The sequence below is a fragment of the Trichoderma asperellum genome, chromosome 3 (assembly GCF_020647865.1).
Source record: "Trichoderma asperellum chromosome 3, complete sequence".
Lineage (NCBI taxonomy): Eukaryota > Fungi > Ascomycota > Sordariomycetes > Hypocreales > Hypocreaceae > Trichoderma > Trichoderma asperellum.
Genome location: NC_089417.1, coordinates 3,152,138 through 3,173,377, shown reverse-complemented (window position 1 = coordinate 3,173,377; position 21,240 = coordinate 3,152,138). Strand labels below are relative to the sequence as shown.

Below are 21,240 nucleotides of genomic sequence, written 5' to 3'. Positions count from 1 at the left end.
TATAATATTCTTTAAGCTTTTTTTTTTATATTTTTTTATAAAGATTATTTTAATAATAAATAGCTAAAGATATTATTTTTTTTTATATATTTAATATATTATAGCTTTATTGCTTAATTTAATTTTATAAAGTAAATTATAGCTTTTTATAAAAAAAATATTTATTATTTTTTATTAATATAAAAGAAATATTTCTTAAGTAAATTTAAATAAATATAAAATTCTTTTAATAATTAATTTTTTTTTATTAAACTGCTTTAAAAATATAAAAAAATATAAGTTTTTAATAAATTACTTTTTATAAAAAAATATAGCTTTATTTTTTAAAGCTTTTTTAATTTTAAATAAAAGTATTTTTTTTTTTAATTTATTAAAATATTACTTTTATTTTATTTTATTATTATTATTTATATTATTTAAAGCTAATAAAATCTTTTACTTTTTTATTTTATATTTTTTAAATACTTTATAAAAAGTATACTTAAGGTTATTAAGTTATTTATTATAGGTTTAAAGGTTTATATTAATAATTATTTAATATATATTTTTAATTTTAATTTTTCCTCTGCTGCTTATAAAAAAATTACTTTAGCAATATTAATAATAAAATAAAATAACCCTGCTTTCTTTATTAATAAAAAGCTAACTTATTAATTAATTTTATTAATTCTTAAGCTTTTTTAAAGCTTTTAGCTTTTAAATAATAACCTTTAATATTATATAGTTTTTTTATAGCTTAATAAAGTTAAAGGCATTTATATTATTTATAATAAAAATTACTGTAAATTATAAAGATCTTTAGGCATTTCTTTAAAGAAATGTAAGTATATTAAAAATAATAAAGTATATAATTATTATTAATATTATTACTTAAGTAACTATAAAAAAAGCTTAAGAATTATAATAAAAAATTATTAATAATAGCTAGCTAGATAGGTAATAATATATTAAAGTACTTAAGCTTAAGGATTATTTTTAGTTTTTATAACTTTAGTATTTTATAAAGGAAAGCCTATAAAAGCCCTGGGGGTTATATACTATAGCCTTTAGCCCTAGCACTTAGCTGCTGACCTAAAGCTCGGCAAAACCTTATTATAATTAATTAATAATAAAGTTATTACTTTTTTTTTATTTTTTTTATTAAAAAGTTATAAAATTAAAAATAAATTTTTATTTTTTTTATTAAATAAATTATTAATAAAAATACTTTTTAAATTTTTATTTTCTTTAGCTTAAATAAAGCTTTTAAAATTATTTACTTTTATAATATTTTAATTAATTAATTACTTATTAAAGAAAATTTTATTTTAATTTTTAAAAAAAATTTTATTATTAATTAAAAAACTATTATTAATAATTTTTATATTAAAAAAATAATATTTTTTTTTTATTATTACTTTATTTTTTTTATTTATTAAAAGCTTTTTATTATTAATATTATAATTTATATTTAATAATACTTTAGCTTTTTTAAATATTTATTAAAACTTTTTTAAATTTTAATATTTATTTTTTATTATTTTTAATTTTTAATAATATTTAAAATACTATATATTTAATTATATTAATATATTTTTTAAAGTTTACTATAAGTATATTTTTTTTATTAAATTTAATTATTTTTTTTTTTATTTTAAATAAAAAATTAAAAAAATATAATAATTAAATATTATTTTATTAATTTAATATTCTTTAAATATTACTTTATAATAAATTATTAAATATTTAACTTATAGTAACTTTAAATATAAAGGAATAACTTTATATTTTAAAGTATTTTTTATCCTTAGCCTTATAGGGTTATTTAATAATATTAAAGCTTTATAAAAGCAATATAGCCTTCCTTAATTATTTTAATTTAGTTTTATAACCAGGATTATATTAGTATAAGTTCCTTAATCTACTATTTTTACTAGTTAGATGTAACTGGCTAATTAGCTAGGCTGGCTAATTAGATGTATTGGATCACGGCCTAAGAGGTGCATCCGAGGCAAATTGAGCGGGGATCTTTCAGCTGGCAAACTAGCAGTATTAGGGAGCTAGAGCAAGGAGGGCAGTATATGTGGTAGTGCTAATACCTATAAAATTTCAGCAAAACGCGGGGTTCATCTTAGTTTGCCGAATTTCATGTGAACAAGGACACCAGGGCAAATTATATTTATTATTTGCTTCTACGAGGATAAACTTGGTGGTCTATGCGAGTTGGCAAGCTTGTTGATTGATTTAATTACTTATTAGCTTTTGTTAAGCCACACTCGTGTCATTTGATAGAGGTACCAGCACCTACCCGGGGAAGAGCACTCAAGGATATGACCTGTCATTTCTCACATGCGCTTACAGCAACTTCATGCGCCGTTTCAATAGTTGCTGTTGATCGTTTCTAGATACTATTTTCTACTTGCAGATTGCTTCTCAGGGGGAAAAGAAGCTCCCTGGTAAACTCTCTCGACTGCCGTGTTTGACTAATAGGTATTCTAGTGTGCAAAGGATACGCAAAGCTGGCCAATAAGACCTAGCTCATACGCCGGAAAGTCTCATATTGAAAATAGGTAGCAAGAAAGGAAAAGAACAAGAAAATAACAATAGTAGAAAATGCCCTAATAATCTATGCGTGTTCCAAAAGAAAAGAAATGAAAATAGCAGAATGTTGCGTAATGCCCGTAGGCAGAATCGCCTCGTACATCCGTATCCGTCTAATTCTGCTCCAAAATGTTGCCTCCCATGGTATCATAATCGTGTACAGATGCCCAAAACAAAAGGGAAAACAAAAGAAAAACAAAAACAATGAATAAAAGAAAAGTCCCTCCACAATCGTTTTCCTCCATAACTATGACAACAAGAACGGTAAAAATGTAAGTAGGTCCCCGTCGCCAGTAATATATGCATCTTAAAAGCAAAACCAAACTCCATATTAGGATTCCATCTTAAAACAGTCAGCGCAGTCCCGGACCGGCCGTATCGTATACTTAGCAAGCTATATCTTGCTCGTTTTTTTTTTTTTTTTTTTTTTTTTGCATTGTCCTTCCTCTCCCTCCTCTTTTCTCGCTTTCCGGTCGAGATATCAAATGTAGTCCATTAGCCAGGAGCCGGAGTTGCTGATGGCTTAGTTAATGGGGTGCCGATACTGTTGTTGCGCTTCTTTTCCTTCTTCGCCCACCGCAACCCGCAGGCGTTGCACAGTGTCTTTGGCCCGCTGGGTCCCTTTCGCCATTCTGGAGAGTCAAGAGTGCCTGGAATTTGATATTAGTAGCTGAAGTAGGATATCATGCTGATGGTGATGAATCCCATCTCCCAGCCAGGAAAGAAGGATGAGAAAACAAAAAATCGTGAAAGGGGGTGCTATACCGCAATCAGTGCAGACATATTCTTCTGCCAGCTTCAACTTCTTCTTCTTCTCGCCAGATCTATTATCCCGATCCATGGGAATAGCAATTCCAGCATCGCCTTTGATGAGGGTAGGGCTCCGGTTACCGGCGGCCATACGCTCTCCATTCTCTATGCCAGTCAACAAGGCTATAGTATCCGCTGAAGACGCTTCAATCCGAGCCATTTTGTCACGCAATGAGTCTTGGCGACTGCTTGCCGTGGCATCCTCTAGGTTTTTCCTCGTCAATGCCCCGTCTGCGTTTTCTGATGACATCATCTCCTGGGTGACTCTAGGAATTGGTGTCAACGACATGCCAGTGCTTTCGGATGGAGTGATATCCGATCGGCCCTCGCGGCTCTGCGTCCACTGCCTTTGCGCTTCCTCCACCTCTGCCTCTTCCTCTCTCCGCAGCTCGGCGATGCGGCGCCTCAGCCTCTCGTTTTCTATCTTGTGCTCCAAAAACGAGTCCAGAAGTGTGGCGTTCTTGGTCGGATATAGCCGCGCCATCATGAAGACAGCCTGGCAAAAAGGCGACTGGTTATTTGGATTTGGCGCAAACCCAGCAGCCGCAATATGGGCATGGCCGACAGCCTCGAATATCGCATACGTGCCATCCTTCTTCCTCATTCGATAGAATATGCGCAAAGAGTTGCCGGTTGCGATGGACTCGTGGAGTTCGGAGACAAGCACGCCCTGGTCATCGGGATGGATCAAGTCCTTCAAAAAAACGTCCTGGACCTCCTCGACGGTGTACCCCGCCAATGCCGTGATGCTGGGGGACGAAAACTTGATGCGTCCGTTGGAATCGAGGATCTGTAGCACGTCGCTGAGCTCCTCGACCACCTTTGCCGGCCAGTTCTTCCGCTTGGTGAACTCTGTCAGCGAGTTAGTGTTGTTATTGGGCTGGCTCGCTGCGCTTCCTGGAGTAAATGCGGCCGCTGGCAGAGGCCCCGCACCGGGGATGTCGTTGGCAATCGTATTGAATTGGTTCTCTGCGCTCAGGACGGCCTCTGGCGAGATCATGCCGCTACCTATTCCGCCGCTGTCGCCGTCCAGCACAGACACTGCGGCGTCCAAGCTCATGGGCAAGTCGCCGCCAAAAGAGTCCATGATGTCGCTGTCGAGCAGTGCCATGGCGCCGTCGTCGTTGGTGAGCCCATCGGTCATGCTGCTGGAGACTGGGATGGCGTGGCCGTTGCCTCCCAGGAACGCGGGGAGAACATCGAAGTTGGCGAAGCTGAACAGGTCCTCGTAGAGTGGAGACTGGCCGTGGGACATGCTCGCGGTATCTTTATACCACCAGCGGTTGGATTCCAGGCATTAGCCTAGCGGGCAGCGGGCAGCTGTCGTTGCGTTCAGTGGCGTCCTCCGGGGCGTTTTGCTTGGGCGAGGAGGGGGTGGGCGCTGTGACAGCGGGCGAGGGCACTGGAGCTGTCTGGGTGCGGTATGCCCAAGAGAGGCTTCTCGTGGGCTTTTGAATGGTGATAAACAGGCCTGTCGTGCAGCTCAAAAAATGGACAAGCAGAAACAGGCACCGTTTTGCGATATTTCAGCTAGTCCAGAGATTTTCAGCTAGTAGGCGGCTGACTGATGGTGAGAGGAAACACCTCCCAAGCGCTGGCTGGCAGCCCGGAGAAATGACCCCGAGCGAAAAGCGGGCTTGATCTGGCCCTGATTGGAGCTGTTTCATGGCCTCGTAGGGCAACTGGTCTCCCTCGCGTCTCGAGTACTCGCCAGCAGCAGGCCGTAGGGACGCAGTAATACTGCCGGGATGTCGTCTTACGAGAGTGATGCTGCACCGCCTGATCATACGCCAGTCAGTTTGCCGAATTACCTAGTGGGTATTACTTGTAGGCACTTTTACAGAATATTTCTTCTCTACAGGCACCATACTTGCTACTGCGTTGCTACTGTTGCCACCTGAGTCTCCGCTATTAAAAAGCAAACAAAATTGTCCCGCAGCAAAATGAAAAGGAGATAAAAAGCAACGACAACAACCAGAACCCAAGCCAAAGCAGGATTGCCTGCTATCAGCAAAAAGCTCGGCGGGGGTGGGCGAATGCACAAAAGCGACCGACCCTGAAGATTCCCAGCAATGACGCAACCCCCTCAGTCCTGCAGCCTCCAATGCTTTAGCGGCTGCAGCGGGAGGATGTGGCCAAAGACGCTAAAAAGCGGCCCTCCAGCTCTTGTTTTTGATTGCTTCCCTGCCGCCTGATGACGGAGGATTGTGTGTATCATGTAGATGGGGGTATAAGTCTAGCGGATATTGGGCCTGTAGGCATGTCCAGCTTGGGCAATCGCTGGGACCAATCTGATGAGAGATGCCTGGTATAGGTATACGTAGAATCATTGAATACTACTAAAATGCTATGTACAGCATTGTAAATTATTTAGATAGTACTAATGGTATACTGTGGCCAACCGAAACGAATGATTCAACATGCACCGCTACCCTGCTCAATTGATTTGCTCAGTGCTTGCTCGGCTGGGTAGCGCAGCCAGTTGCTCACACTCACAGCTAGCAGACCTCGGGCCAGCAGAGGGGCGCAATCCGATTCGACCACTTGGCGGGGGCCGCGCGATGGGCAATGCAAGGGAAATCTTTTTCCTGGTGTATCGCAATTTGGCTGTTTGGGGGTGCTGGCGAGCCAACCAGCAGCCAGTGTTGCATATACAGGCTATGCCTACATACATGCATCGCATATGCTTGCCACCTGTGCCAGATTGAATCGAGGTGATCAAGACACAACAAACAGACACACGCCAAAGAAAAGAGCAAAGGGTAAAAAAAGAGGGGGAAAAAAGGACAAAAGAAAGAGCAAGAGCAAGAAGAGAGTGAGAGGAAATAACAAGGTCCGGGACAAGGGACCTGTTTCCGCCACATCCGCCGTGCTCCCAATTGCCCATCCGACGAGCTATCCATGATGCAAGAATTTCGAGGGGTGGGACTCCCTACTGTAACATGCCAGCCCGAGTCGCCAGTGGCTGTGTGCGACGTACCACAGCGAAGGATTTTTTTGGACAGCCAGCCGTAGGGAGGGGTCGTGGCTTTATCTTATCGAAGACCACGTGAGGACGCATCAATCCACCCTTCACTCAACGCGTGAGTCGCTGCCTGGAGCGCGTGTCGCAGTGAAGCCTCGAGACACGGACTGATAGGCGCCGGTGGCTGGATGCAACCTGAGAGACTGAAACCGGCACAAGGCGACAGCAGCACCGCAAGGGAGATGCTACAGCGCCAACTCTCGCCTCTGATTCCGCCATTGGGTGTTCCACAAGTCGCCAGCGTTTCTTGCAAGCAAAGTATTGAGCACAGCTCCTGTGATCCAGCCTGTAAACCATGTCGAGAATAGACAAGCTCTCCATCTCCGGTGTCCGGTCCTTCAGCCCAGCTGTGCGTGAGGCTATTCAGTTCAACACCCCCCTTACCCTCATCGTTGGCTACAATGGATCCGGCAAGACGACCGTCATCGAATGTCTCAAGTATGCAACCACCGGCGAATTTCCCCCAAACAGCAGCAAGGGGGCTGCCTTTATTCACGATCCAAAGGTAGGTTTCCATCAAGTTTCTGGCTAGCATATGTCTGTGCCCTCATTTGGTCTGACAGCTGATAATCGTTTCTGTCTAGCTCGCTGGCGAAAAGGAAGTCTTGGCCCAGGTCAAGCTACAGTTCCGCTCCATCAACGATCGACAACATGTGGCCACTCGGAGCGTACAGCTCACTGCTAAAAAGACTACCCGATCGCTAAAGACGCTTGACTGCTCGCTGGTAGTCGTGAACAATGGAGAGCGGACGACGACGTCGACCAGACACGCACAACTGGACGAAATGATCCCCGAACGGCTCGGTGTTTCTCCTGCTATCCTTGATGCTGTCATATTTTGCCACCAAGATGAATCGCTTTGGCCACTAAGCGAGCCTTCAGCTTTAAAGAAACGTTTTGATGAGATTTTCGAGGCCCAAAAATACACAAAGGCCATCGAAAACTTAAAGATACTGCGGAAAAAGCAGGTGGAGCAGCTTTCGATGCTGCAGAAAGACGAGGCACACAATAAGGCTAACAAGGATAGAGGAGAGCGGGCTGAGAAGCGTATGAGTGGGCTTCATGCTGAGATTGAAGCGGCTCGCGACGAGTGCGGGGCTCTTACGGTTGAGATGAACGAAACACAGGAAAGAATAACTCAGAAGCATCAACAAGCCAACAGCTTCCTCCAGATCGTGCAAAATCTCAACAACAAGCGGGAGCAGCTTGAATACCGCCAAGACGCTATTAATGAGCTCCGACAGACAATTGATGAGCTGCCCGAAAGCGACGATGCCCTGGAGCGCGCTCTGTCGCAGTATGAAGAGAGCATGGGGCGCTATCAAGGAGAGGCTGAGCAGAATAAGGCACAGTACGCCGAACTTCAACAAGAGTTGACGAATCACCGCCAAAAGCAATCATTAAAATTGGCCGAACAGGGAAAACTACAGTCTGACAAGGACAAGTATGAGCGGCAGCTAAAAGCGCGAGTGCAATTGATCCAGGAGGCAGCGAGTCAATACAATTTTAGAGGTTTTGATGAAGACGTAAGCGAACAGCATATACAGGCTTTCCAAGACAAGATTCAAAAGCTCTTGGCCGAAAAGAAGCGAGATTTGGGACGACTCCAAAAGGACAACGCTGAAGAACTAGACAAGGCTACGGGCGTTATTACTGAGCTCGAGGGGCGCAAAGCAGCTAGGACTCAGGATCGCGTTTCTGCCAAACAGCGCATGGGGGCCATAGAGAAGCGTACAAGCGTCCTCCAGAATGAAGCTGGGAACATTGACGTTGATGAGGGAGCCAAGGCTATCCTTGACGGGCAGCTTGATGAGCTAGAATCCAGGTTCAAGCATGCACAGCAAGAACTGGAAAAGTCCAACTGGGATCAACAGCTGAATGAAGCCAATGATAAGCAGTGGCAGCTGGACAGCGAAAACGAGAAGCTTGGTCGCGAGCTCGTTGAGTGCACACGACTGGCATCGGAGCGCGCACAGCTTGAGTTGAGGAAGAAAGAGATGTCAGATCGGAAACGAAAACTTGACACGCTGATGGAGACGTGGAAACCCAAACTAAGTACCACTATCGGGGTCGACTGGGAGCCGCATACTCTAGATTCTCGATTCCAGTCGATCCAGAACCGCCAAGGCAAAGCTGTCCAAGAGGCACAAAAGCGGCGAGATCAGACAAGGCAGAAACAGCAAAAAATAGAGTACAAGCTCAAAACTGCTAAGGAGACACACGGCAAAAAGACCCAAGAGATGAATAAGAGAAAGCAAGAAGTTGTTGCTGCGCTGCAAAATGTGCGTGATAATGCAGTGGCAGAAGACTATGTGGACGAAGTTTCTGCTGTGGAACAACAGGTTGAAGAGCTCCGGACTGATCTCAGCCTTTTTGATGCTCTATTTGACTATTACAATAAGTGCAAGCGTATGTTGGATACCCAAAAGAAATGCAGGCTATGCGATCGTCATTTTGACGATAGCCAAAGCGCTGCTCTTGATCGCCTGAGCAAGAAGATCGATAAGCACCTGGATCCAAAAGGCAAGGTAGATACTGAAAAGGATTTGAAAGAGGCTGTGGATAATCTGGAAGCACTGCGTGCGGTGCGCTCAGCATTTGACACGTATCAACGGCTCTCAGCAGAGCTGCCCGCTCTCCAAGACGAATGGAAAAGTGCTGAGAATGAATTCGAGGCTCTGGAAAAACAACTCGAAGAGGAAGACGCTTTGGTTGTTGCAGAGGAGGAGAAGTTAAGAGACCTTGGAGATTTAGCCAAAACAGTCGCGAACATTTCCCAAACTGTCAGAGAAATCAAAGATGCCGAGGCCCAGGTGGACCGCATTGTGTCTCAGCAATCGTCCGGTGGGGTGACTCGCAGCGTGGAAGAGATCCATGAGCTTCAGTCAGCCATATCTGAGCAGATCAGAACTTTGAAGAACAAAATTACCAAGCTCACAGCTGACAGGCAGCGGATGAAAGACCAAATCAACTCGCTTGAACTTGAGAAGAGCGAGTTACGGAACAAGATTGGCCGAACCGCAGGACAGCTTGAGAAGAAAAAAGATCTCCAGGACCAGATCCAGATACTCAAGGAAGAGTACGCCCATCAGCGCGAAGTGATCCAGAGGACTGATGAAGAGTTGGAAAAGATAGAGCCCAGCATTATAGAGGCACGATCAGCTCGCGACGAGACACTTCGCCGTGGTCGATCAAAGGAGCAGGTCATTGCCGACGAGCGGGATGCCATCACCAGCTCCATCGCCGAGATTAAGAAGATGGATAATGATATCCAAGACTATGTTGATCGTGGTGGCTTGACTAGTCTTGCATCTAACCAGCGTGCCCTCGCCTCTCTCGACACAGCTATCAGCACTACAGAGAAGGAGATTGCCGATCTTACAGTACGAACCAACAAACTCAAGCAAGACATTGATAGCGGAGATCGAAAAAGGAAGAACATAAGTGATAACCTGAATTATCGCAAACACTTGCGGACTCTTGACGTCTTACGCAAAGACATTGAAGACCTAGAAGATCGGAATGCTCACGAGGACTATGAACGGCTCCAGGAAGAGGCCCGCTCGCTAGAGAATACATCCAATCGACTGTTAGCTGAGCGTGGATCTGTCATGGGCACAATGAAGTCGAAGGATGAAGAGCTCGGCCGCCTCCTACAGGAATGGGAGATGGACTTCAAGGACGCCAAGCAGAAGTACCGCGAATCCCATATCCGCGTAGAAACTACAAAGGCGGCAATCGAGGATCTGGCCCAATGCAGCTCTGCTGTCGATAAGGCGGTGATGCAGTACCATACCATGAAAATGGAAGAGGTTAATCGCATCGCGAGCGAACTATGGCAGACAACGTACCAGGGCACTGACATTGACACCATCCTTATCCGCTCCGACAACGAAACCGGCAACGGCAAGCGTAATTACAACTACCGCCTCTGCATGGTCAAACAGGACACCGAGATGGACATGCGGGGCCGCTGCTCGGCAGGTCAGAAAGTCCTCGCTAGCATCATCATCCGCCTGGCCCTGGCCGAGTCGTTTGGCGTCAACTGCGGCCTCATTGCGCTGGACGAGCCGACGACCAACCTGGACAGGGACAACATCAAGTCCCTGGCGGAGAGTCTGCACCGCATCATCAAGGCGAGGCAGCAGCAGAGCAACTTCCAGCTCATTGTGATTACGCACGACGAGGAGTTTCTGAGGCACATGCGTTGCAGTGACTTTTGCGATAGCTTCTTTAGAGTGAAGAGGGATGAGAAGCAGAATAGTGTGATTTCGAGAGAAAGCATTACCAAGATATTTTAAACAATGGATGTCTTATTGTATTGGCTTTGTACTAATCTGACATTTACACATGAGATGTTGAGAAATCATAGCTTCAAAGCATGGCACATTGGAGTTTGGTATGGGGCGTTTTGTTTCCTGGAAGAGCCGCTTAGCAATAAGTATGGTATGGACTTTGAACCAAAATAATAATTAAAACAAGGTGCAAAATGCAAAACAAAGCCGAGTTCTTATCGTACTATTATCTTGAATCATAATATGGAAAATAAAAAGAAAGAAGACAAGAGGAAAGAAAAACAAACACACGGGTATCAGATGCTTAATAACCCTGAAATTAGCACCAGTAACAACATGAGAACCAATATAATAGCCGCCCAATCCCGATCCGTTCCAATGACCTTCCAAATTCCAAATCTCACTTCTCTCTAAGTAAGAGGGAAAAAAATAAAGTGCCCAACACACACCGTAGTATGTGCACGTGTGTGAGAAAAAGAGCGCTCTGCATCCCATATAAAACCAATCCAAACTCCCTTCCATTTTTACAAACTGTCCCAGAAGAGCCATTCTCTTTCTCCCTCTCAGAAAATGAAGCTATGTCGACTTTGGAACAAAGGGCTAGTAAATATAATGATGACAGCAATGATGCAACATGTTACATACACCGCTATTAGAAAAAGAGGCAACCGCTCGTGTATGTGGCAAAAATCAGATCCCCTCCCCCCCAAGCCGCTTAGAAAGAAAAGATCCAAATAAAAACAACGCTCCATCATCTTAACGAAGTCATAACATTAAATATTTTGTGTTTTCTTTTTTGTTTTCCTCTCTCTCTCTCTCTCTCTTTTTCTCTAACTCATCCGCGGGCTCTTTCTCCTAGCCTCTGATAAGGCCGTCAGGGGTAAATTCTCGCGGCCTTCGCCAAGCAAATCGTGCTTCCTGAGGCTCGTTCGCGTAGAACGGTTGCTGCGCTTAAACAGCGGCATAGTGTGATCTGAGGCGGCAGACATGAGGCTTGAGCCAGGTTCAAAGTTGATGGCGCTGGTAGTGTGGCTTGTCGATACGTTGGGGTTGACTTCACGTAGCCTTGCGATCCTATCTGAGAGGCTATCGGCTGATGACGGCGTTGGTGAGCTCATCTTTTCGGAGGCATCCAAGTCGGCAAAGACGATAGTATTCCTGCTGTCATCTGCCTCAGTGGAAGCCTCGTCAGGAGTTTCTTCGCCAGTCTTGGAGAAAATGAGGTCGGGTGCTTCAGTACGAGGCAGGCTCGTGGGAAACTGATATTGTGCTTTCTGAGGAGTTTCTCCAGTTGGTCGATAATCCTGTAGTGCTGTTTTACCAACTTGTTCCCGCAGGCTCGCTAGAGGCTGGCATATTTGAGACGTGAGGGGCTCAAGGCCATCGCGTAGATCGCTAGTATCGAGCTCCATGCCCTCGCCGAGATTCTTGACACGATCAAAGGTGGTTTTGAAGTGAGTAGAAATGTTGCTGAAAGACTGATCGACTGTATTAGTCAGAGACTGGAAAGCTTGTACATGCGTTTCGTGATGAGTGCCGCTCTCAGACTTCGCACGAGCCACAAAGTCGTCCATGGCCTCCATCTGGATATCCAAATCGTCAATCTGAGCCCCTACGACCCGTACGGTCTCGGCATGTACTTGGTTGGCCGTGGTTCGGATAGCATTACTGCGGTCTTCTGCCGCGTTCCAGTCGTCCTTCAGCTTTGTCTTTAGCTGCTCACGCGACTTCTTGACCTCTTCCAGCAGCTCGCCTTCCTTTTCGTCCCAGGAATCCATACCTTGGCCATACTGAGAAATGGCCCCTTCGAGAGATGCGTTGTAATCGGTCATGTTCTTTTGGACCTGCGAAGTCCTCTCTGCGAATCGGCTCTCCTGCGCTTCAGCCTGAGTAGTTATCAATGCTGAGATTTGCGTTAGGAGTTTTTGACGTTCTTCAGCCGCCACTCGTCTCTCCTCTTCCAATGCCTCTTGCATGCGTGTAGAGATATTCGCATTTTGCAGCATAATGGTGTTCGTAGCGCTCTGCAGTTGTCGCCTTAGATTGTCGGATTCGAGGCGTTGGGTGGTGATGTGTCGGACGAGTTCTTCGAAAATGGACTTGAAATCCTTGCCCAGGGAGCTATATGAAGTGTGAAGCTGACCATGAAAGTCGGCCATCTCACTCAATACGTCTCCAGCAATTTTCTCTGCAGCATGTGCGATAGCCTGAAGACTTTCGCTAACTCTCTCCTTGACATTGTCGCGGATCTCTTTGATTTCTTCCAGCACCTCATCCATGTCGTCCTTGGACTTTTGCTTCTGCTCCAAAAGTTGCCTCTTGGACTCTGCAAAAGTGTCAAGATTCTCTTCCAAGAAAGCCTGTGTAGCTGAAACCTTCTGCAGCTCTTCGTCAACAAACACTTCCATCCTTTTTGATACGCCCAGGATTTGCTCTTGCTGCTCCTTTTGGAACATACGGATGCGTCTTTCCACCATTGACGTTATCTCAGCAACTTGGGACTGAGACGAGCTCCAAGCCGTTCGATTTAGCAAATGCAGGTCTGATTTACGCTTATTCTTTGCATGAAGGCCCTTGACATCTTTTACTGTCTTCTGCAGCTTGTCAATCAGAGCACTACCAATTTCTGTCAGTCTCTCTTCGGTCTCCTCGTGAGCCTTGCGAAGCTCAGTCTCCTCTGCCAACGTCTTCCGCGTCGCTGCGAGGATGATATCGGTTTGGTCCAGAACACCCTGTGTATCTTCCAATTGCGTCTTAGTTGCCTCATTTTCTTTCTTCATGCCCATAAATGAGATGTTGAGGGAAAAGAGCTCTTGGACTTTGTTTCGTAGGTTTGTCTCGAGTGTCTCCAGTCGCGCACTTTGTTCCTCCATCACTATCCGCCTTGATTCACTTTGCGCCGTCATCTCCTCGTACATGTCGTTTGAAAGGTAAACTCCGTTGCGTTGCCGTGTTGATATTAGTTCGCTCTTCAGTTTCTCAATCTCGACGGTGAAATCTCTGAGAAGCATTTTCTTTGTAATCATATGAAGCTGAGGCTTGTTGCGGATATTCTTGGCACGAAAAGCATATTCAAGCGTAGATATCGTTTCTTCGAGGTTGCTTTTCGAAGGAGAAATGGTGGCAATAATGCAAGTTTTTGTTCGACCACCAAGCGAATCTTGTAAAAGACGGGTCAACTTGGACTCTCGATACGGAATATGGGGGCTGCGATCCACCAAAGCGTTGATGACCCGCCCAAGAGTGAGTAGTGATTTGTTGATCAAGCCGGCCTCCACTGCCCGCTTGTTCTCAGCGCCTGATCTCTGGATATTTTCACTGCCGGCTAGATCCACCAGATTCAGTTTCCCCGCGCTAACAAGCTCCTCTGCGCCCTGTTCGTTCGTTTTCTTAACATATGCTGTAATCGTAAAGATGGTATGGCCTCGAGAACTTAGGTCGTTGCACTTGGTCGCCGCCACCTGACGTTTCAAGCTGCCCTCCTGAAGCACCTTGATTCCCTCGGCAGCGTTCTTGATATGTTTTTCCTCCATGCCTTGGACGAGTGTAGTTGCATGGCCTTTTCTTGAGGCGTCATCGTAAATCTTTAGCTTTGCGCTCTCGTCGGTGGAGAGCAAGTCTCGGAGCTCTTCGTTGTAGAGCTCAATGAATGAGCATTTGACGCAGCTGTCGCTCCCCTCGACCTCGAGTTTGTTGAAGAGCTGCTGTAGCACGCGAGGAATAATACCGGCTTCGTCAGAAAGCATACCGAGTGTATCTGACATATCTCCCGACATTGTGTATGTCTTGCCTGTTCCTGTCTGTCCGTAGGCGAATATCGTACAATTATAACCGGCAAGCATCTGGCCATCTTGTTAGCATATTCCGGATACGGGGGAGCAATTCAAGCTCGCAACAAGCCTCAGAGCAAAGAGTTAAAAAAAAACTGACCTCTTCCAAAATAGGCTTCACCGTATCGTCAAACACCATGGCCTGGTCAGCCGCCGGCGAAAACACGCGATCGAAGCTATATGTCTTGTTGCTCAGCGCGTTCGCCCCCATGGAGAGCTCAATCATCTGGCCCTTGACGCCGTCCGAGTTGACTACCACGGCGCTGTTCTCCTTGACCTCTCGCTGGCTGCGGCCACGACACCTCACCACGACATTGATGTTGGTTTCTTCTCCTCCCCCCACCACCACGTCGGCCTCAAAGTCGCGCTCCTTGCGCTTCGTCCCAGCCGCTGTCGCAGACATGGCCGACTCCGCGGGGGATATGGCGCTCGACCGATCGCCTCGTGCCGCTGCGGCGAGATGTCGATTTGTTGAGATGGCCGAGGATCTGGCGCTGCCGAGACGCGTGCCACTTCTGGCGGCGGTTGCTCGTGGACCGGATGAGCTCATTGCAGTTCGACTTAGCTCCCGATCGGAGCGTGCTCGAAGGTGAGCCATTCTGACAGCAGTATGACCACCACTGCCGATAAAGGCAGCCGTTGAATTTTTTTTCGTTAAGGTATGTGTGTGTATGGCTGGCTGTGTACTGTTATTGTTGATATTTCCTTAGGCGGGGATTAAGCCGTGGATATTAGGCGGCAGATTGTACCACGGTACCGCTCTAGTGCAGAATCGGCCAGTGCGTAAATAAAGCCTGACCCGCTCAGCCAAAAGACACCCAAGATGCAGACACAGCCGTTATTGGAGAATATCATTAAAAAAGCGGTATCAAGGAATAATAATTATCTGTTGCGACACAAGTTCAATTCTCTTAGTGGGGAACGGCCTGGGAAAAAGATCTGTGCGAAGTATGCAGGTATGTGCCGGGATACAAAAGTACGTTTGGTAAAGTAAATACTGAGTACAGGGGGCAGTATAAGCTACACAGTCACATACGCATAGTCGTCACTGTCGCCTTGTATTCGGTACTAACTAAGCGGAGCGGGTTCTTAAGAGCCGTCACCACAGCAACACCTAGCACCTTTTGATTACCTAATACCGCAGCTTTTTGCAGCCCTTCCATTTTGACTGACTTAGACAATGAGGGCCAATCTACGAAGTGATGCGCAACCACTTGAATCTCACAATGGCTAAGACATGCGTCATATAAGTGTCTCATTTCTTTTTAATATTAACATCATATATAGTGGTGAGGGCCTTGGCCTATATGCAAAATCTACAACTTAACAACAATGTAACCAGGAGAAGAGGCTGCTAAAAAGGACGTCTCTTGTCCTAAAATGCCGAAATCTTCTTCACCCGTCTTCCATTTTCCATGAATATCATCAACGCCGTAATCCAATGTAAAGTAAAATGAGGTATTAAAAAATTGGTATCGAAGGCGACAATTATGCGTTTTATTTTTCCTCAGCAGCACCCACAGCCTTCTCAGCATCGGGTTGCTTCTGCTTTGTTTCCTGCTTAAGTGATGCGAGACCCGTCTTGTGCTCAGTGTGCTGCTTGCTGAGCGTCTTTTGCTTGATAAAGAAGCTAATGAGAAGGGCCAGGAAGATGAAGCAAGTGTAGGCAATGAACATTTTCTGCATAGAATTCCAGTAAGCTGTTTTGGCAACCTCTCGCGCGTGACCCTTGAGGCTGGCGACTAAAAACACGCTTGACGCAGCCTCAGCGCCGGAAAGCTTACTGGCCAGCTCGGGGCCAAGCTCGCGTATCAGATATGCTTGCTGCTTTTGCATCTCATTGTCAAAGATGACGCCGCCAATGACGACGGAGGTAGACGTTCCAAGCTGACGGAGAAACTGGAAGCTGGCAGTAGCGGCTCCAATATCACGCGGCTCAACGTTGGTCTGAAGAGCAATGAGAGGAGACTGGAAGATGGGGCCAGCACCAATACCGGCAATGATCTGGAAGATGATGATTTTGGCCCAGTTTGCATTGGCACCCAAGTCAATGAGGAGACCGAAACCAAGAGTCATGAAGCTGAGTCCAAATATGATGGGGATCTTGTAGTTGCCTGTCTTCTTAATGAAGATGCCCGTTGCGGCCGATAAGACGGACAGAGACAAGGCGTATGGCAGGAGATATACACCCGAGAGAAGAGATGAGGCACCCAGAACGGCCTGGTAGTACAAAGGAAGCCAGTAGCTGCCGGATATGAATGTCATGGCATGCAGGACAGATACGCCATAAGAGGCAATGCTCGTCCTGTCACGGAAAAGTCGAGTAGGCATAACGGGATACTTGGCGAAACGAGCCTCATAGATGCCAAAGAGGACAATTGTTACAACGCCAAAGATGAGAAGGCAGATGACGGTAACCGAGTCCCAGGGGAATTGAACGCCGCCAAACTCGAGTCCAAAAAGCAGCATAAGCGTACCGCCAATGATGAGGAGGTTACCAAGCCAGTCAATTGCCGCCAATCCCTGCTTGAGGGGCGTGCGCGGGTTGTGCAGCTTGAGAACGAAGATGAGGATGATCAGTCCAACGCCACTCAAAGGTAGATTGATATAGAAGCACCAGCGCCAAGAGACCTTGCTGGTAAAGACACCGCCAAGAATAGGTCCAATAGATGAAGCAAGGGCCCAAATCATGCCAAAGATGCCAAAGTACATGCCTCGCTTGCGCATAGAGAAAAGATCGGAGACGCAGATATTGGGCAAGACGATGGCGCCGCCACCGCCAACACCCTGAATCGCACGACCAGCGATAAGCATGCCCATGCTGTTGCTAAGGCCGCATACCAGCGAGCCAATCCAGAAGATGGAAACAGCAGCGATGAGGGTGGGCTTGCGGCCGAAGATGTCGGAAATCTTGCCCCATGTGGGAACGAATGTGGCGTTGCCGAGCATATAAGCGCTTCCAATCCAGATGTAGCCGGCGCTGGAGTTGAAGTGATTAGAGATGGTCGGGATGGCAGTGGTGATGATGGTAATGTCAAGAGCGGCTAGGAACAGCGCCAGACACAAGGCGAAGATGACCAGGACGGTCTCGACCTTTGTCCGTCCAGCCTCGGGTTCATGTCCTGGCGGCTGCTGCGTTGGAGGCCCTTCGGCAGCTGGGGTCGTTGTTGATGCTGATGCTGATGCAGATGCGGATGCTTCATCCTCCTTTTCGACTGACGAGATACCAATATCTTTATCTCCCAATCCTCGGCCGATATCAACACCAGCTTCGGTGGCCTTGAGCTCGGCATCGGTGCTGCGCGCAGCATTTACTGTGTCGTCTGAGCTGATTCGCCCGTCAGGCGTTGTGGCTTGATCAGCAGCCATGATGAGGCGTCGACCGGCCGCGACACAATGGACGGGGTTGGGAATTGCTGAGACTTTTTAGTGGAGATTTCGCGTGGCAATATCTCGTGACGATCTATGTCGATTTTTCTCCTTATCCCGTCTCCAGCGCAAAGCCTTGAAGAGCCGCCTTTTGTTCGCCTTTTATAGGGAGACAGAGGACGGGAATCGACTGGATGAGAAAAGGGGATGGGAGAAAAGGAAGATGAGCTAGGTTGGCTATCCAGGAAAGGGGATGCGAATGATTATATAGAAGAAAGGTGGCAGTCGACGGGAGCCACAGATCGTCTCCTCCCCCAGTAGAGTATGGAAAAATGAAACCTCAAAATGCATCTGCGTTTGGAACTGAGAAAAAGCCGGAAAGATATACCAAAAGCCATCGGCTGGCCCACTAAAGCGACAAGATGGGTTGCGCTTCGTATGTACGAAAGGTGGGCTGCTTGTAGGTTCGGCGTGGGCTTGGCCCGATTCCCGGAAACCGGCACGGCACAAGTGCAGCTTGCTTGCTGGGCGGGAGGCAAACTGCACGATGCGGATCTGGATTCCTGCTCGTGGCCATGTTGCGAGCTGCGCAGGGAGCTTAGAGCCCGTTTATCGCCGTCGACCGTGTTGGATGCCGTCGTCTGGATGCTTCTCCACGAGCGCACGACCCCCCGTAGCTCACCGCACATACTATGCACAAGTACACTCATGTACGTGTATAGTAATTAGACGCCTTCCGACTTGGAGTTTGCACCACTTTCTCCCCGACATTGGAACCTTTTCGCCTGCAAGGCTCCATAAGCGGGGGCGTGCCATCTCATCCCGGCCCTGCATGGCATCGGCCGAGAGCGGGTGCCAGCGCTGGGCTGACAGGATAGGCCAGTGACAGCAGCACCTGGGAATAGCTGACGCTGGATTCAGCAACTATCGGGCGCCCGTGTTGCCTCTTTGCTTCTAGCTGGAGTGCGGCTCGTCTCCAGGCCCGGTGTTTGCGCAAGCCCGAGCAGCGACGCGAATTAAAATAGACTCCCGCGAAGGGCCTGTTAGATTGGGAGCTCGGCGGTAAGAATGGGGCTGTTTGTCATACTTTGGCTATCAGAGGATATCGCTTCAATGACAGTATAGATGAAGGAACAATGAAGGGAGACGAGCCCACGTAAGCATCCCCCGCATCGGGCGATTGTGGTTGTCCAGCATTCAGCATTGCAGGTTGCACGACTGTTGGTGACCGAGGCTTGAATACGAAGTGATGTGATACCGCCTGTATCGACTGGCGGCTCTCACTCCAGCTTCCGGCGGCCCCTTAACCACTGCGAATCCACTTAAAAAAAAAAAATCCGCCCCGGGCGGTACATGGCGTAGTGCATGACTGGAATTGGGAGGCCTACAATTTGTTGTTACAGGGCACGGTAAAAGGGACAGCAGTTACAGCCCAAAGCAGGGCTACGATTTTGCGATTTCACATTACTTAAGATGCTTTGTTATTCCACGAAGGCATTCGGAAGACTGGCCCTGGGAGGATTTGCTCAGCGCCCAGATATTCCTTGGCAGTGGCTTGAGGCTGAAGCCTCCTTCAGTGCAAGGGCCAGTTCCTATCCGCGATATCCCGTTATTTCCAGCACTTCGCCAACCAAGAATAAAAGCCCGGTAAGGATAGATGATAATAGGAGTCTGGTGAATGAGGTCCACCCTTGCTTGTTAAGCCCCCAAGTCACAATTCACCGACATTGTTGGCCGGAAGTTACTCTCCCGCGCAACGGCAAATACGCGAATACGGCGTATTTCCCTGGATTCCCCATCCAGCGGCTCCAAACTAGCATTTAGTGTTTTCCAAGCTACCGGCTAAGCTAGCGCGCCATCACCATATTTTTCCTAAAATCACAGCTAGCACCAACCAGCTCCACCAGGATTTACCTAGCTAGGCAAGTACAGGCAAACGCTGCCCGAGCCCAACTGGCGTGCTGACCAAGAAGCAGTAAACACTTGAGAGAGAGAGGGAGAAACGAATAAACAGTCGATTACTAAAGAAGCCATGGAAAGGTGCCTAGCAAGCATCATAGCGGTAAGGTTCCTCTAATCGCAGCATCTACGACGGTTATCTGATTGGAGGCGCACGTATAAAGGGACGCACTCCTCGCTTCTATATCGGCACTCGAAATGTCGCCCGTCATCTATGCTTGTCTTCTCCAGTCTATGCTCAAGTAAAGAAGGTCTCTCAGACAAAAAACAAGGCTAGATCAGATCTTGGTCACTTTAATGAACGGTACAAAAAAATTGAGACGGTAATCCGCGAAATTGAATGCCAGGTAGCGACGGTGATGAACCAAAAGGCCAACTATCGTATAGAAAGACTTTTATTGGATGCCACGTCAGAATTGGGTTTTTCCGGAGATGTTATAATTGGAGAATCCAAAAGCGATGCTATTGCTATGGCAAAGGAGATGTCTTCGGAATCTAATGCTAACTGCCAGCACATGGTCTTTTTTGTAGATGGTTCCAGGGTCTTGAAGCCTAAGAACAAGTCACAATCTTCTATTACTCACGGTGAATCGGAATTGGTCGCTCATCTCGGCGCCGCTGTTGTCTACAAGTCTTTTCAAAGCAGCCAAGGCTGGCAAGAGAGGCACTTTGCCTTGCCCAACGAGCAATGCTCAACATTGGCAGAACTATTTGCTATCGCACACGGTTTAGCCGTCGCTACAGAGGAGGTGATGATATTGAGGAGTCAAGACAATATTGGTCCCGGAAGAATGGCTACTGGTCACAGTGTGGTGATCTTCTCGGATAGTACAAGTGCTCTGGAGCAAGTTAGGAAGCTTCGAGAGAAGGAGGCTGTCACCAATGCTCAAGTGATCAGCGATCCCATTATCCGTAAACTCGTCACTAGATCGCAGTACCTTCACCGAATTGGAGTTCGTGTTGAGCTACGCTGGGTCCCTGGCCATTCAGGGGTTGAGGGCAACCTTCGTGCCGATGCAGCAGCTCTACAGGCTGCAAAAGCCCAAGACATGAGCGTTCATATCGATGAGGGACTGAGATTAATCGAATTAGAAGCCATTTCAAAGACGACAAATAAACAGCCGCCATCACCTGAGAGACAACAAAAGGAGAAACCAGCCACAAAAAAAGAAACGTATTGACACCAACCAGTAGATGAACCAGATGCGTATTTCAGACGCCAAATCACTGGACTCTAGCTCAGGCTAGGACATTATCAGAAGCAAACTATGATGGCGCCGCTAAGCCCACCACAACTTGGTACTTGTTGTTCCGAGTTACGGTCTCGACATGCAGAAGAATTTGCATCACAAACTTTGATTCACGGAGCGGT

At 46.7% G+C, this 21,240-nt stretch overlaps 5 protein-coding genes across 6 annotated transcripts; 2 read left to right on the top strand and 3 right to left on the bottom strand.

The window, feature by feature from the left end:
• Positions 1-2,316: 2,316 nt before the first annotated feature.
• Positions 2,317-4,993, bottom strand: TrAFT101_005645 (uncharacterized protein). Of its 2 annotated transcripts, XM_024908660.2 has the most exons (2): positions 3,346-4,993; positions 2,317-3,230 (listed from the first exon to the last, which is right to left on the bottom strand). In XM_024908660.2, the coding sequence occupies exons 1-2, from the start codon at positions 4,643-4,645 to the stop codon at positions 3,076-3,078; spliced, it is 1,455 nt and encodes a 484-aa protein (XP_024757149.1). In that variant the 5' UTR covers positions 4,646-4,993; the 3' UTR covers positions 2,317-3,075. The 2 variants fall into 2 exon arrangements, with proteins under 2 accessions (XP_024757149.1, XP_065983660.1); XM_066127549.1 differs by having other exon boundaries at positions 2,317-4,993.
• A 1,428-nt stretch (positions 4,994-6,421) lies between these two features.
• On the top strand, positions 6,422-11,079 carry TrAFT101_005644 (uncharacterized protein). The gene is made up of 2 exons (XM_066127548.1): positions 6,422-6,920; positions 7,000-11,079. Exons 1-2 carry the CDS (start codon positions 6,711-6,713, stop codon positions 10,714-10,716), a joined length of 3,927 nt encoding a protein of 1,308 aa, XP_065983659.1. The 5' UTR covers positions 6,422-6,710; the 3' UTR covers positions 10,717-11,079.
• TrAFT101_005643 (uncharacterized protein) lies at positions 10,852-15,406 on the bottom strand. The gene is made up of 2 exons (XM_024900858.2): positions 14,641-15,406; positions 10,852-14,552 (listed from the first exon to the last, which is right to left on the bottom strand). Exons 1-2 carry the CDS (start codon positions 15,136-15,138, stop codon positions 11,541-11,543), a joined length of 3,510 nt encoding a protein of 1,169 aa, XP_024757151.2. The 5' UTR covers positions 15,139-15,406; the 3' UTR covers positions 10,852-11,540.
• A 364-nt stretch (positions 15,407-15,770) lies between these two features.
• Positions 15,771-18,298, bottom strand: TrAFT101_005642 (uncharacterized protein). Its single transcript, XM_024908661.2, has one exon. It carries the CDS (start codon positions 17,907-17,909, stop codon positions 16,038-16,040), a length of 1,872 nt encoding a protein of 623 aa, XP_024757152.1. The 5' UTR covers positions 17,910-18,298; the 3' UTR covers positions 15,771-16,037.
• Positions 18,299-20,227: 1,929 nt separating this feature from the next.
• TrAFT101_005641 (uncharacterized protein) lies at positions 20,228-21,049 on the top strand (the record flags this gene model as incomplete). The annotated part of the gene is made up of 1 exon (XM_024900880.2): positions 20,228-21,049. The coding sequence occupies one exon, from the start codon at positions 20,228-20,230 to the stop codon at positions 21,047-21,049; it is 822 nt and encodes a 273-aa protein (XP_024757153.2).
• Between the last annotated feature and the right edge of the window lie 191 nt (positions 21,050-21,240).